At 48.5% G+C, this 16195-nt stretch overlaps 1 protein-coding gene across 3 annotated transcripts in view; it reads right to left on the bottom strand.

The window, feature by feature from the left end:
• LOC137342483 (nuclear GTPase SLIP-GC-like) overlaps positions 1–16195 on the bottom strand; it is a 156444-nt gene that overhangs the window by 81521 nt on the left and 58728 nt on the right. For all 3 annotated transcript variants that reach the window (XM_068006372.1, XM_068006374.1, XM_068006373.1), the window contains exon 7: positions 11653–11880. In XM_068006372.1, coding sequence (XP_067862473.1) covers positions 11653–11880 — 228 coding nt within the window. The remainder of the gene's footprint in view (positions 1–11652; positions 11881–16195) is intronic.

The raw sequence follows: 16195 nt of genomic DNA on the forward strand, positions 1-16195 counted from the left end.
GGCTGGGAGGAAAAAGAGTGGCAGAGCTATAGTGATAGGGGACTCAATTGTAAGGGGAATAGACAGGTGTTTCTGCGGCCGCAACCGAGACTCCAGGATGGTGTGTTGCCTCCCTGGTGCAAGGATCAAGGATGTCTCGGAGCGGCTACAGAACATTTTGGAGGGGGAGGGCGAACAGCCAGCTGTCGTGGTGCACATAGGCACCAACGATATAGGTAAAAAAGGGGATGAGGTCCTAAAAGCAGAATATAGGGAGTTAGGAGGTAAATTAAAAAATAGGACCTCAAAGGTAGTAATCTCAGGATTGCTGCCAGTGCCACGTGCTAGTCAGAGTAGAAATAGGAGGATATTTCAAATGAATACGTGGCTAGAGGAATGGTGCAAGGGGGAGGGATTCAAATTCCTGGGACACTGGAAACGGTTCTGGGGGAGGTGGGACCAGTACAAACCGGACGGTCTGCACCTGGGCAGGGCCGGGACCGCTGTCCTAGGAGGAGTGTTTGCTAGTGCTGTTGGGGAGGGTTTAAACTAAAGTGGCAGGGGGTTGGGAACCTGAGCAGGGAGAGAGAGGAAAGCGTAACAGGAAGGGACAGAAGGTATGGAGTAATAGGTAAAGTGTTAAAAAAGGAAAAAGCAGGAACTAAGCGTCACAAAACAGATTTGAAAGTTCTTTATCTGAATGCACGTAGCATTCATAATAAAATGGACGAGTTAACGGCACAAATAACTACGTATGGGTATGATCTTGTGGCCATTACAGAAACATGGCTGCAGGGTGACAACGACTGGGAATTAAATATGCCAGGGTATTTAACAATCAGGAAGGACAGGCAGGAAGGAAGGGGAGGTGGGGTGGCTATGTTAATAAAGGAAGGAATCACTGTAATACAGAGAAATGATATTGGGACAAAGCATCAAGATAATGAAACAGTTTGGGTGGAGATAAGGAATAATAAGGGAAAAAAAACATTAGTGGGCGTAGTATATAGGCCTCCTAATAGTTGCAACTCTGCTGGAAGAAGTATTAATCAGGAGATAGTCGGGGCATGTAATAAGGGAACAGCCATAATTATGGGGGATTTTAATTATCATATTAACTGGACAAATCAAATTGGGCAGAGCAGCCTTGAGGACGAGTTCATTGAGTGCATCAGGGATGGATTTCTTGAGCAGTATGTAACTGATCCTACAAGGGGGCAGGCAACCTTGGACCTGGTCCTGTGTAATGAGTCAGGATTAATTAATAATGTCCTAGTTAAGGATCCCCTTGGAACGAGCGACCACAACATGGTTGAATTCCATATCCAATTAGAGGGTGAGAAGGTTGATTCTCAAACAAGCGTACTGAGCTTGAATAAAGGAGACTATGATGGTATGAGAGCGGAATTGATTAAAGTGGACTGGGAAAATAGATTAAAGGGTAAGACGGTACATGAGCAGTGGTGTTCATTTAGGGAGTTATTTTACAACTTTCAAAATAAATATATTCCACTGAGGAAAAAAGGGTGTAAAAGAAATGACAGCCATCCGTGGCTAAGTAAAGAAATCAAGGATAGTATCCGACTAAAAACAAGGACATATAAGGTAGCCAAACTTAGTGGGAGGATAGAAGATTGGGAAGTCTTCAAAAGACAGCAAAAAGTAACTAAAGGATTGATTAAGAAAGGGAAGTTAGATTATGAAAAGAAATTAGCAAAAAATATAAAAACAGATAGCAAGAGTTTCTATAGTTATATAAAAAGAAAAAGGGTGGCTAAGGCAAACATAGGTCCCTTAGAGGATGAGACCGGGAAATTAATGGTGGGAAACATGGAGATGGCAAAAATGCTGAACAAATATTTTGTTTCAGTCTTTACAGTAGAGGACACTAAGAATATCCCAACACTGGACAAACAGGGGACTCTCGGGGGGGAGGAGCTAAATACGATTAAAATCACTCAGGAGATGGTACTCAGTAAAATAATGGGACTCAAGGCGGATAAATCCCCTGGACCTGATGGCTTCCATCCTAGGGTCTTGAGGGAAGTGGCAGTAGGGATTGTGGATGCTTTGGTGATAGTTTTCCAAAATTCCCTGGACTCAGGAGAGGTCCCGGCAGATTGGAAAACTGCTAATGTAACACCGTTATTTAAAAAGGGTAGTAGGCAGAAGGCTGGAAATTATAGGCCAGTTAGCTTAACATCTGTGGTGGGTAAAATTTTGGAGTCTATTATTAAGGAGACAGTAACGGAACATTTAGATAAGCATAATTTAATAGGACAAAGTCAGCATGGCTTTATGAAGGGGAAGTCATGTCTGACAAATTTGCTTGAGTTCTTCGAGGATATAACGTATAGGGTGGATAAAGGGGAACCAGTGGACATAGTGTATTTAGACTTCCAGAAGGCATTCGACAAGGTGCCACATAAAAGATTATTACTTAAGATAAAAAATCACGGGATTGGGGGTAATATTCTGGCATGGGTGGAGGATTGGTTATCGAACAGGAAGCAGAGAGTTGGGATAAATGGTTCATTTTCAGACTGGCAACCAGTAACCAGTGGTGTTCCACAGGGGTCGGTGCTGGGTCCCCAACTCTTTACAATCTATATTAACGATTTGGAGGAGGGGACCGAGTGCAACATATCAAAATTTGCAGATGATACAAAGATGGGAGGGAAAGTAGAGAGTGAGGAGGACATAAAAAACCTGCAAGGGGATATAGACAGGCTGGGTGAGTGGGCGGAGATTTGGCAGATGCAATATAATATTGGAAAATTTGAGGTTATGCACTTTGGCAGGAAAAATCAGAGAGCAAGTTATTTTCTTAATGGCGAGAGACTGGAAAGTACTGCAGTACAAAGGGATCTGGGGGTCCTAGTGCAAGAAAATCAAAAAGTTGGTATGCAGGTGCAGCAGGTGATCAAGAAAGCCAACGGAATGTTGGCTTTTATTGCTAGGGGGATAGAATATAAAAACAAGGAGGTATTGCTGCAGTTATATAAGGTATTGGTGAGACCGCACCTGGAATACTGCATACAGTTTTGGTCTCCATACTTAAGAAAAGACATACTTGCTCTCGAGGCAGTACAAAGAAGGTTCACTCGGTTAATCCCGGGGATGAGGGGGCGGACATATGAGGAGAGGTTGAGTAGATTGGGACTCTACTCATTGGAGTTCAGAAGAATGAGAGGCGATCTTATTGAAACATATAAGATTGTGAAGGGTCTTGATCGGGTGGATGCAGTAAGGATGTTCCCAAAGATGGGTGAAACTAGAACTAGGGGGCATAATCTTAGAATAAGGGGCTGCTCTTTCAAAACTGAGATGAGGAGAAACTTCTTCACTCAGAGGGTGGTAGGTCTGTGGAATTTGCTGCCCCAGGAAGCTGTGGAAGCTACATCATTAGATAAATTTAAAACAGAAATAGACAGTTTCCTAGAAGTAAAGGGAATTAGGGGTTATGGGGAGCGGGCAGGAAATTGGACATGAAGCTGAGTTCGGATCGGTCAATGCCCTGTGGGTGGCGGAGAGGGCCCAGGGGCTATGTGGCCGGGTCCTGCTCCGACTTCTTGTGTTCTTTAGATTTGTGGTTGGGATCAGATCAGCCATAATCTTATTGAATGGCGGAGCAGGCTCGAGGGGCCGATTGGCCTACTCCTGCTCCAATTTCTTATGTTCTTATGTTCTTATGAACACCACTGCTCATGGACTGTCTTACCCTTAAATCTATTTTCCCAGTCCCCTTTAATCAATTCCGCTCTCATACCATCATATTTATACACCTATAGAAGACTTTTGGATTCCCTTTAATGTTAGCCGCCAGTCTATTCTCAATCTTTGATTCAAATTGGCCCTCCTCCAATGGGAATATACCTAGACTGTACCCTAACTGTCTCCTCTTTAAAGTTTTGCCTGCCAATCTTGGATTCCAATTTACCCGGGCCAGATCCATTCTCAACCCACTGAAATTAGCCCTCCTCCAATTAAGTATTTTTACTCCAGATTGCTCCTTATCCTTTTCCATAACTAATCTAAACCTAATGATACTATGATCACTGTTCTCTAAATGTTCCCCCACTGACACTTGCTCCACTTAACCCACCTTATTCCCCAGAACGAGATCCAGCAATGCCTCCTTCCTCATTGGGCCGGAAACATATTGATCAAGAAAGTTCTCCTGAACACACTTCAATAATGATAATGGGGGACTTCAACTATCCCAGTCTAAATTAGGATAGTTGAAGTCCCCCATTATCATTACTCTGCAGTTCTTGCACCTCTTTGTAATTTCCCTGAAAATTTGCTCCTCTATCTCCTTCCCACTAGTTGGTGGCCTATAGAATATACCCAGTAATGTAATGGCACCTCTATTGTTTCTTAATTCTAACCAAATAGATTCTGTCTTTGACCCCTCCAGGACATCCTCTCTCTCCAGCACTGCAATATTCTCCTTAATCAATACTTCCAACCCCCCCTCCCACTCCTTTCTTTCCTTCCCTGTCTTTCCTGAACACCTTGTATCCAGGAATATTTAGTACCCAATCCTGCCCTTTTTTGAATCAGGTCTCTGTTATCGCCACTACATCATATTCCCATGTGGCTATTTGCACCTGCAGCTCACCAACCTTGTTTATCACACTTTGTGCGTTGACACACATGCACTGTAAACCTATCTTAGACCTTGTATTCTCTCATAGTCTGATCCCACCTAATACTGTACTATTTCTGACTCTAGTGCTATCTATCTCTCCCAATCCTTTGTGCAACTTGTCTCTTCTCTCTAATGCTACATCCTGGTGCCCATCCCCCTGCCAAATTAGTTTAATCCCTCCTCCACAGCACTCGTGAACCTCCCCGTAGTCCTTTCTAAAGACCTTATAACCTGGAATATTTATCTCCCAGTCATGCCCAGCTTGTAGCCAGGTTTCAGTGATGGTCACGACATCATACCCTTTAAGCTGAATGTGTGTTTCTAATTCACTTGTTTTATTCCTTATGCTACGTGCATTTGTGTATAGAACTCTTAATTGGGCAGCAGACCCTGCCCTGCCCTTTTGCCCTGATGCTGTTTTTCTCACATTTTTAATTTATCACACTTCTTGAGGTCGATATTAACCTCCCCCTGAAGGGTGGGAAAGGGTCGAGGGAGAAGGTTAAAAATATAAAATCGCGTAAGCTGACTCCAACTGCTGCCATTTTTATGGCGGTGGGTTCTGAGATGTGCCTGTGACCCGCGCTCGAGAGGTGGGACGGTTCATTATAATATTTAAATCAGGCTCCCACAGTGCAGTTGGGTGCCTGATTTAAATTTAACGCTGGCTGGCCGGGTTTCCCAGAGCTCGGAAAACCCGGCAGTGAAACGGAGATGGGAGCAGCCAGATCAAGAACGTAAATGCTTTTTATAGCACTGCCAGGAGGAGCAGGGCCTCATCGCCCGGCCCCTCAAGCAAATCTTCTGCCGTGATCGTGGCCTCTCCTCGCTGCCGCGATCTGCCGACCCCTCCCCCTCCGCCCCGCGATCTGCCGACCCCTCCCCCTCCGCCCCGCGATCTGCTGACCCCTCCCACTCCGCCCCGCGATCTGCCGACCCCTCCCCCTCCGCCCCGCGATCTGCTGACCCCTCCCACTCTGCCCCGCGATCTGCCGACCCCTCCCCCTCCGCCCCGCGATCCGCCGACCCCTCCCCCTCCGCCCCGCGATCCGCCGACCCCTCCCACTCCGCCCCGCGATCCGCCGACCCCTCCCCCTCCGCCCCGCGATTCGCCGACCCCTCCCCCTCCGCCCCGCGATCTGCCGACCCCTCCCCCTCCGCCCCGCGATCTGCTGACCCCTCCCCCTCCGCCCCGCGATCTGCCGACCCCTCCCCCTCCGCCCCGCGATCTGCTGACCCCTCCCCCTCCGCCCCGCGATCCGCCGACCCCTCCCCCTCCGCCCCGCGATCCGCCGACCCCTCCCCCTCCGCCCCGCGATCTGCTGACCCCTCCCCCTCCGCCCCGCGATCTGCTGACCCCTCCCCCTCCGCCCCGCGATCTGCCGACCCCTCTCCCTCCGCCCCGCGATCTGCCGACCCCTCCCACTCCGCCCCGCGATCTGCTGACCCCTCCCCCTCCGCCCCGCGATCCGCCGACCCCTCCCCCTCCGCCCCGCGATCTGCTGACCCCTCCCCCTCCGCCCCGCGATCTGCCGACCCCTCCCCCTCCGCCCCGCGATCTGCCGACCCCTCCCCCTCCGCCCCACGATCCGCCGACCCCTCCCCCTCCGCCCCGCGATCCGCCGACCCCTCCCCCTCCGCCCCGCGATCTACCGACCCCTCCCCCTCCGCCCCGCGATCTGCCGACCCCTCCCCCTCCGCCCCGCGATCTACCGACCCCTCCCCCTCCGCCCCGCGATCTGCCGACCCCTCCCCCTCCGCCCCGCGATCTGCCGACCCCTCTCCCTCCGCCCCGCGATCTGCCGACCCCTCCCCCTCCGCCCTGCGATCTGCCGACCCCTCCCCCTCCGCCCCGCGATCCGCCGACCCCTCCCCCTCCGCCCCGCGATCTGCTGACCCCTCCCCCTCCGCCCCGCGATCTGCTGACCCCTCCCCCTCCGCCCCGCGATCCGCCGACCCCTCCCCCTCCGCCCCGCGATCTGCCGACCCCTCCCCCTCCGCCCCGCGATCTGCCGACCCCTCCCCCTCCGCCCCGCGATCTGCCGACCCCTCCCCCTCCGCCCCGCGATCTTTCCCGATTGCCGGGGGCCGTCCCCAAGGGTTCCCGGATGCGACCTTCTAACGCAGACTTTCCTGCACAGCAGCCGGTTCGCCTCTCAATCTCTCTGGCTGCCGGGCGGGAAACCAAATTAAAAAATTATCAGGAGTTCCTGCTGTTAAATTCGGCAGGACTTTCATGTTCCCGGGGTTTCCCCCGCAAACACGCTCCTTCCCCGCAAATATTGGGGTCACTGTTTTTCATCACTCCTGATGTATTTTTAGCAGTTATTTTGCTATCATTTCCGATATTTTTTTCTGAACCTGAAGTATTTATTTTATCTCTAACACGATTTATGATCTGGACTTCGCTCTCATCCTTTTCTCTTATCTTTAGGCTATTTTCATATTATTTCTGCCTGAGCCCTCACCCCCCACCTCCCTCCTCCACTTTCTACAGCCCTATTTATCCTTTCAGCTCCGACCTTGGCCTATAACACAGGCACAGAAATACATAGCTGCAGTGACAGAGAGAGAGAAAGAGAAGAAAGACTTGCATTTATACAGCGCTTTTCATGACCTCAGGATGTCCCAAGCGCTTCACAGCCAATGAAGTATTTTTGAAGTGTCGTCACTGTTGTAATGTAGGAAACGCGGCAGCCAATTTGGGCACAGCAAGATCCCACAAACAACAATGTGATAATGAGCAAATAATCTGTTTTAGTGATGTTGGTTGAGGGATAAATATTGGCCAGGACACCGGGGAATAATGCCGTGGGATCTTTTACGTCCACCTGAGAGGGCAGACGTGGTTTAACGTCTCATCCAAAAGACAGCACCTCCAACAACACAACTCTTCTTCAGTACTGCACTGGAGTATCAGCCTAGATTTTGTGCTCAAGTGTCTGGAGTGGGACTTGAACCCATGACCTTCTGACCCACTGAGCCACAGCTGACACCAAGAGAAAGCCTAACCATTAGTGAGACTATACGGACACAGAAACATGTAGCCACAAGGACAGAATCATAGAATCTCAAAGCACAGGAGGCCATTCAGCCCATCGTGCCTGTGCTGGCTCTTTGAAAGAGCTATCCAATTAGTCCCAGTCCCCTGCTCTTTCCTCACAGCCCTACAAATTTTTCCCCTTCAAGTATTCATCCAATTTCTTTTTGAAATATATTATTGAATCTGCTTCCACCGCCCTTTCATGCAGCGCATTCCAGATCATAACAACTCGCTGCATAAGAAAATTCTCCTCATCTCCCACTTGGTTCTTTTGCCAATCACCTTAAATCTGTGTCCTCTGGTTACTGACCCTCCTGCCGGTGGAAACAGTTTCTCCCGATCTACACTCTCAAAAGCCCTCATAATTTTGAACACTTCTATTAAATCTCCCCATAACCTTCTCTGTTCCAAGGAGAACAATCCCAGCTTGTCAAGTCTCTGCACATAACTGAAGTCCCTCATCCATGGTACCAATCTGGTAAATCTCCTCTGCACCCTCTCTAAGGCCTTGACATCCTTCCTAACGTGTGGTGCCCAGAATTGGACACAATACTGCAGCTGAGGCCTAACCAGTGATCATAGGATCAGAGAATTTTACAGCATCGAAGGAGGCCATTCGGCCCATCGTGTCTGCGCCAGCCAAAAAAGAGCTACCCAGCCTAATCCCACTTTCCAGCTCTTTTTAAATGAGTTGAGGGTTTCTGCCTCTCCCACCCTCTCAGGCAGTGAGTTCCAGACCCCCACCACCCTCTGAGTAAAAAAATTTCTCCTCAACTCCCCTCTAATCTTTCTACCAATTACTTTAAATCTATGCCCTCTGGTTATTGACCTCTCTGCTAAGGGAAATAGGCCCCTCATAATTTTATACACCTCAATTAAATCTCCCCTCAGCCTCCTCTGATTCAAGGAAAACAACCCCAGCCAATCCAATCTTTCCTCATAGCTAAAATTCTCCAGCCCTAGCAACATCCTCTGCACCCTCTCTAGTGCAATCACATCTTTCCTGTAATGTGGTGACCAGAACTGTACACAGTACTCTAGCTGTGGCCTAACTAGTGTTTTATACAGTTCCAGCAAAACCTCCCTGCTCTTATATTCTATGCCTTGGCTAATAAAGGAAAGTATCCCATATGCCTTCTTAACCACCTTATCTAACTGTCCTGCTACCATCAGGGATCTGTGGACATGCACTCCAAGGTCCCTCCCTTCCTCTACACTTCTCATTTATTGTGTATTTCCTTGCCTTGTTTGCCCTCCCCAAATGCATTACCTCACACTTCTGTGGATTAAATTCCATTTGCCACTTTTCTGCCCACCTGACCAGTCCATTGATATCTTCCTGCAGCCTACAGCTTTCCTCCTCACTATCAACCACACGGCCAATTTTTGTATCATCTGCAAACTTCTTAATCATGCCCCCACATTTAGATCTAAATCATTGATACATACCACAAAAAGCAAGGGATCTCGTACTGAGCCGTGCGGAACCCCACTGGAAACAGCCTTCCAGTCACAAAAACACTCGTCGACCATTACCTTTTCTTCCTGGCACTGAGCAAATTTTGGTTCCAACTTGCCACTTTCCCTTGGATCCCATGGGATTTTACTTTTCTGACCAGTCTGCCATGTGGGACCTTGTCAAAAGCCTTGCTAAAATCCATGTAGACTACATCAAATGCGCTACCCTCATCGACCCTCCTTGTTGCCTCCTTTATAAAACCTGATTTATAAAGGTTTACCATAATATATCCAGAGGGAAAGAGAGCTTAGAGAACCACAGACAGAAAAACAAGACACAGTCACAGGGTCACAGAAAAATAGATTGGAGAGGAAGGGGCAGAGATAAGTGAGAGAGAGACAGAGACTAGCAAGACAGACTGGAGAGGGGTTAGAGAGAAACAGGGAGAGAGTAAAGAAAGATTGGAGAGAGATATAGAACGATCGAAGAAAGAGAGATTAATTACAGAAGCTGACATTTGATCAACAAAGGCGGACAAAGAGATGACAGAGGCTGACAGACAGTCAAACTTACAGACAAGAACAGACAAAAGCAGACAGTTCCACGGGTAACCTCAAGTTTGGGGTAATTTCTGTGATCGTAGAAAGGATGCAGCACGGAAGGAGGCCATTCGGCCCATTGAGTCCACGCCGGCTCCATGCACGAACAATCCAGCTAGTCCCACTCCCTCGACCTATCCCCATAGCCCTGCAATTTTTTTCCTTTCAAGTTCCCTTTGAAGGCCATGATTGAATCTGCCTCCACCACTCCCTCGGGCAGTGCATTCCAGATCCCAACCACTCGCTGTGTAAAAAAGTTTTTCCTCATGTCACCTTTGGTTCTTTTACCAATCACCTTAAATCTATGTCCTCTGGTCCTTGACCCTTCCACCAATGGGAGCAGTTTCTCTCTATCTACTCTGTCTCGACTCTTCATGATTTTGAATACCTCGATCAAATCTCCACTCAACCTTCTCTGTTCCAAGGAGAACAATCCCAGCTTCTCCAGTCTATCCACGTAACTGAAGTCCCTTATCCCTGGAATCATTCTAGTAAATCTCTTCTGCACCCTCTCTAAGGCCTTCACATCTTTCCTAAAGTGCGGTGCCCAGAACTGGACACAATACTCCAGTTGTGGCCGAACCAGTGTTTTAAAAAAGGTTCATCATGACTTCCATACTTTTGTACTCTATGCCTCTATTTATAAAGCCCAGAATCCCGAATGCTTTTTTAACCGCTTTCTCAACCTGCCCTGCCACTTTCAATGATTTGTGCACATACACCCCCAGATCTCTCTGTTCCTGTATCCCTTTTAGAATTGTGCCCTCTAGTTTATATTGCCTCTCCTCGTTCTGCGTTAAATTTCATCTGCCACGTGTCCGCCCATTCCACCAGCCTGTCTATATCCTCTTGAAGTCTATCACTATCCTCCTCACTGTTCACTACACTTCCAAGTTTTGTGTCATCTGCAAATTTTGAAATTGTGCCCTGTCCACCCAAGTCCAAGTCGTTAATATATATCAAGAAAAGCAGTGGTCCCAGCACTAACCCCTGGGGAACACCACTGTACACCTCCCTCTAGTTCGAAAAACAACCATTCACCACTACTCTCTGTTTCCTGTCCCTTAGCCAATTCTGTATCCATGTTGCTACTGCCCCCGTTATTCCATGGGCCGCAATCTTGATGATAAGCCTACCATGGAGCACTTTATGAAAGTCCATATACATCACATCAACTGCACTGCCCCCATCTACCCTCTCTATTACCTCATCAAAAAACTATATCAGGTTAGTTAAACACAATTTGCCTTCAACAAATCCATGCTGGCTTTCCCTGATCAATCCACACTCGTCCAAGTGACTGTTAATTCTGTCCCAGATTATCATTTCTAAAAGTTTCCCCACCACTGAGGTTAAACTGACTGGCCTATAGTTGCTGGGTTTATCCTTACACCCTTTTTTGAACAAGGGTGTAACATCTGCAATTCTCTAGTCCTCTGGCACCACCCCCGTATCTACGGATGTTTGGAAGATTATGGCCAGTATCTCCGCAATTTCCACCCTTACTTCCCTCAGCAACCTAAGATGCATCCCATCTGGACTGGGTGATTTATCTACTTTAAGTATAGCCAGCCTTTCAAGTACCTCTTCTTTATCAATTTTTAGCCCATCCAGTATCCCAACTACATCTTCTTTTACCGAGACTCTTGCACCATCTTCTTCCTTGGTAAAGTACTCATTTAATACCTCAGCCATCCCCTCTGCCTCCATGAGTAGATCTCCTTGATGGTCCCTAATCGGCCCCACCCCTCTTTTTACTACTGTTTACTGTGCTCACAACCAGTAGAAGACAGGGATACAACACACTAACTCTGATTCTTCAGTCTTGTTCAAAAAATACCAACAGGACAGCAGTGAAAGTAAATTCTGAAACTCTTCCAGTTCCCTTTTGAACGTCATTGCTCAATTAAGTACTCACAGTGTCTTCAGATAAAGATTTCTTGTTGTTTTTGGGGATTTCTCGATAAATCTTCATTTTTAACAGTTCCTCATGGCTCTTCCCCAGACCGCAATCTCCATAAACAGTTTTCAGTTTTTTCTCTGCCATTTCAAATTCTTTTGTATCTCCATCTTCATCATCATCAGTGTCACTATTCTCCTCCTTCTCACACAACTTGACCAGAACTTTCAGTTCTTCATTCCACTCCTGCAATAAGAGTCATTTCCATTTCAGATTTCTGTGTTTACTTTTACTTAATCTTCATGTACAGAAAGTTTCCCAATTACATCATATCAAAATCAATGTCCTTCGAGACAGGACCATAAACACAGTAATCAGCGCCAAAACATGCCTCACCTTCACAGCCCACTCAGAACATCAAACAGGACTATCGAACCAAACTCTACCCAACCCCATCCTATCTAAATCACTCTACTGTTAGAGATCAAGATCAAGAATTGGTAAAGGAATCTATCTTGTATGAAAATAATTTATTTAATTAATTTATATTATGTTCTGTAATTAAATCTTAGAGACACTAAATGAATACTTCATATCGGTCTTCACTAGAGAAGAGGATGCTGCCATTGGAATAGTAAAGGAGGAGGAGGTAGCGATATTGGATAGGATAAAAATAGATAAAGAGGAGGTACTTAAAAGATTGGCAGTGCTCAAAGTAGAAAAGTCACCCGGTCCGGATGGGATGCATCCTGGGTTACTGAGGGAAGTAAGGGGGGGAAATTGTTGAGGCTCTGGCCTTCCAATCCTCCTTAGATATGGGAGCGGTGCCAGAGGACTGGAGGATTGCAAATATTACATCCCTGTTCAAAAAAGGGGAGAGGGATAAACCTGGTAATTACAGACCAGTCAGCCTATCGTCAGTGGTGGGGAAAGTTTTAGACAATAATCCGGGACAAAATTAATTGGCACTTGGAAAAGTCTGGGCCAATAAATGAAAGTCAGCACGGATTTGTGAAAGGAAAATCGTCAAAGAGCCAGCACAGCCACAATGGGCCGAATGGCCTAAACCTGTGCTGTACCTACTATTATACTAATTGATAGACTGCAAAAAAGGCTGACAGTGTCTGTACACAGATTAACCACAGCATTCTCCAAGACCAGCTGGCACATGTTTACACTTAGATTCACTTTATCAACCCCAACTGGAGATTCAGTTCTCTTTTTATGCCTTGCTAGCCCAAGCATTGATGCTTTCTGGCTGTGTGACTTTGGGAACATAATATTCAGCAGGCCTGGATCACTTTGATAGAGACTCAGTGCAGGAAATATGGGTGATGGGTTATGGCTCCAAAGGCCTATAGATTGGTGCAGCCTAGAAACAGCAGAAATGAGGTGAGATCATGAGCACGGGTGGGAAGAACTCAAAGGGGAAAAGTCATAGAATCAGCACGAAGGAGACCATTCGGCCCATCAAGCCCATGCCGGCTCTTTGAAAGAGCAATCCAGTTAGTCCCATTCCCTGCTCTTTCCCCACAGCCCTGCAATTTTTTCCCCTTCAAGTATTTATCCAATTCCCTTTTGAAAGTTATTATTGAATCTGCTTCCACCACCCTTTCAGGCAGCGCATTCCAGATCATAACAACTCGCTGCATAAAAATTTTCTTTCTTATGTCGCCTCTGGTTCTTTTGCCAATCACTTTAAATAGAGCCTCTGGTTACCGACCTTTCTGCCATTGGAAACAGTTTCTCCTCATTTACTCTGTCAAAACCATTCATGATTTTAAACACCTCTATCAAATCTCCCCTCAACCTTCTCTGTTCTAAAGAGAACAACCCCAGTTTCTCCAGTCTCTCCACATAACTGAAGTCCCTCATCCCTGGAACCATTCTAGTAAATCTCCTCTGCACCCTCTCTAAGGCCTTCACATCCTTCCAAAAGTGCGATGCCCAGAACTGGACACAATACTCCAGCTGAGGCCTAATCAGTGTTTATAAAGGTTTAGCATAACTGCCTTGTTTTTGTACTCTATGCCTCTATTAATAAAGCCCAGCATCCCATATGCTATTTTTTTAAACAGCCTTCTCAACTTGTCCTGCGACCTTCAAAGATTTGTGTACATTCACCCCCAGGTCTCTGTTCCTGCACCTCCTTTAAAATTACACCATTTAGTTTATATTGCCTCTCCTCATTCATCATCCCAAAATACATCACTTCACACTTCTCTGCGTTAAATTTCATCTGCCATGTGTCTGCCCATTTCACCAGTCTGTCTCTGTCCTCCTGAAGTCTGTTACTATCCTCCACATTGTTCACTACATTCCCGAGTTTCATGTCATCTGCAAACTTTCAAATTATACACTTTATACCCAAGTCCAGGTCATTAATATATCTCAAAAAGTATGAATTTATACCCAAGTCCAGATCATTAATATATCTCAAAAAGTATTAATATATCTCAAAAAGTGAATTTAAAATAAAATTGCTGGACTATAACTTGGTGTTGTAAAATTGTTTACAATTGTCAACCCCAGTCCATCACCGGCATCTCCACATCATATCTCAAAAAGAGCAGTGATCCCAATACTGACCCCTGGGGAACACCACTGTATACTTCCCTCCAGTCTGAAAAATAACCGTTCACCACTTACTCTCTGCTTTCTGTCCCTTATTCAATTTTGTATCCATGCTGCCACTGTCCCTTTAATCCCATGGGCTTTAATTTTGCTAACAAGCCTATTCTGTGGCACTTTATCAATGTTCGTTAATTCTAACCAAATAGATTCTGTCTTTGACCCTCAACTATATCATCCCTTTCCAGCGCAAAATAGTTTCTTTGATCAATACTGGCACCCGACCCCACCAGCGCCCCCGCCACAACCCCCAACTTTCTATCCTTCCCGAGCTTTCCTGAACACTTTGTAGCCGGGAATATTAAGTACCCAATCCTCCCCTTCTTTGAGCCGGGTCTCTGATGTTGCCACTATATCATATTCCCATGTGCCCACTTGTGACTGCAGCTCACCAATCTTATTTTCCACGCTACCTGCATTTGCGCACCTGCATTCCAAACCCATCTTAGATTGCCTCGCATTTACCCACTGTCCGATCTCCCCTATTTCTGAACCATTCTTTACTCTAATGATATTTGTCTATCCAAGTCCTCGATGCACCTTGAAATTGGAAGGAGACACAGAAAGAGAGGGAGAGATAGAGACAGAAGTAGAGAGAGAGAGTTGAGCTCAGCAGGCTGTAACCTGTTCCACTGCAACCGCAGTTCATGTAATCTCAATGTTGATTGTGAGTATGTCTGTTCATTTAACACTGAGTAAACCTCTAAGTGTTTGACTGTATTCTTGGCACACAGACAGAACTGTCACTTCTGTCTATAATTCAAAATTCACATTCCAAACACTGCCTAACCCCACCCTGGATAGCGTGGGAGGGGGAAAATCGCTGCACGGCGCGTGGTGGGGGAGGGGAGCCACTGGACGGTGCGTGGTGGGGGAGGGGAATCGCTGGACGGTGTGAGGGAGGAGGGGAATCATTGGACGGTGTGAGGGAGGAGGGGAATCACTGGACGGTGTGAGGGAGGAGGGGAGTCACTGGACGGTGTGAGGGGGGAGGGGAATCGCTGGACGGTGCGTGGTGGGGGAGGGGAATCGCTGGACGGTGTGAGGGAGGAGGGGAATCGCTGGACGGTGCGTGGGGGGGGAGGGGAGTCACCGGACGGTGCGTGGGGGGGGAGGGGAGTCACTGGACGGCGTGTGGGGGGGGGGAGGGGAGTCAGTGGACGGTGTGTGGGGGGGGGAGGGGAGTCACTGGACGGTGCGTGGGGGGGGAGGGGAGTCACTGGACGGCGTGTGGTGGGGGAGGGGAGTCACTGGACGGTGCGTGGGGGGGGGAGGGGAGTCACTGGACGGTGCGTGGGGGGGGGAGGGGAGTCACTGGACAGTGCGTGGGGGGGGGAGGGGAGTCACTGGACGGTGCGTGGGGGGGGGGAGGGGAGTCACTGGACGGTGCGTGGGGGGGGAGGGGAGTCACTGGACGGTGCGTGGGGGGGGAGGGGAGTCACTGGACGGCGTGTGGTGGGGGGGGAGGGGAGTCAGTGGACGGTGCGTGGGGGGGGAGGGGAGTCACTGGACGGTGCGTGGGGGGGGAGGGGAGTCACTGGACGGTGCGTGGGGGGGGAGGGGAGTCACTGGACGGTGCGTGGGGGGGGAGGGGAGTCACTGGACGGTGCGTGGGGGGGGAGGGGAGTCACTGGACGGCGTGTGGTGGGGGAGGGGAGGGGAGTCAGTGGACGGTGCGTGGGGGGGGGAGGGGAGTCAGTGGACGGTGCGTGGGGGGGGGAGGGGAGTCACTGGACGGTGCGTGGGGGGGGGAGGGGAGTCACTGGACGGTGCGTGGGGGGGGGAGGGGAGTCACTGGACGGTGCTTGGGGGGGGGAGGGGGGGGGAGTCACTGGACGGTGCGTGGGGGGGGGGAGGGGAGGGGAGTCAGTGGACGGCGTGTGGTGGGGGGAGGGGAGTCAGTGGACGGTGCGTGGGGGGGGGAGGGGAG

The sequence above is a fragment of the Heptranchias perlo genome, chromosome 26 (genome assembly GCF_035084215.1).
Source record: "Heptranchias perlo isolate sHepPer1 chromosome 26, sHepPer1.hap1, whole genome shotgun sequence".
NCBI lineage: Eukaryota > Metazoa > Chordata > Chondrichthyes > Hexanchiformes > Hexanchidae > Heptranchias > Heptranchias perlo.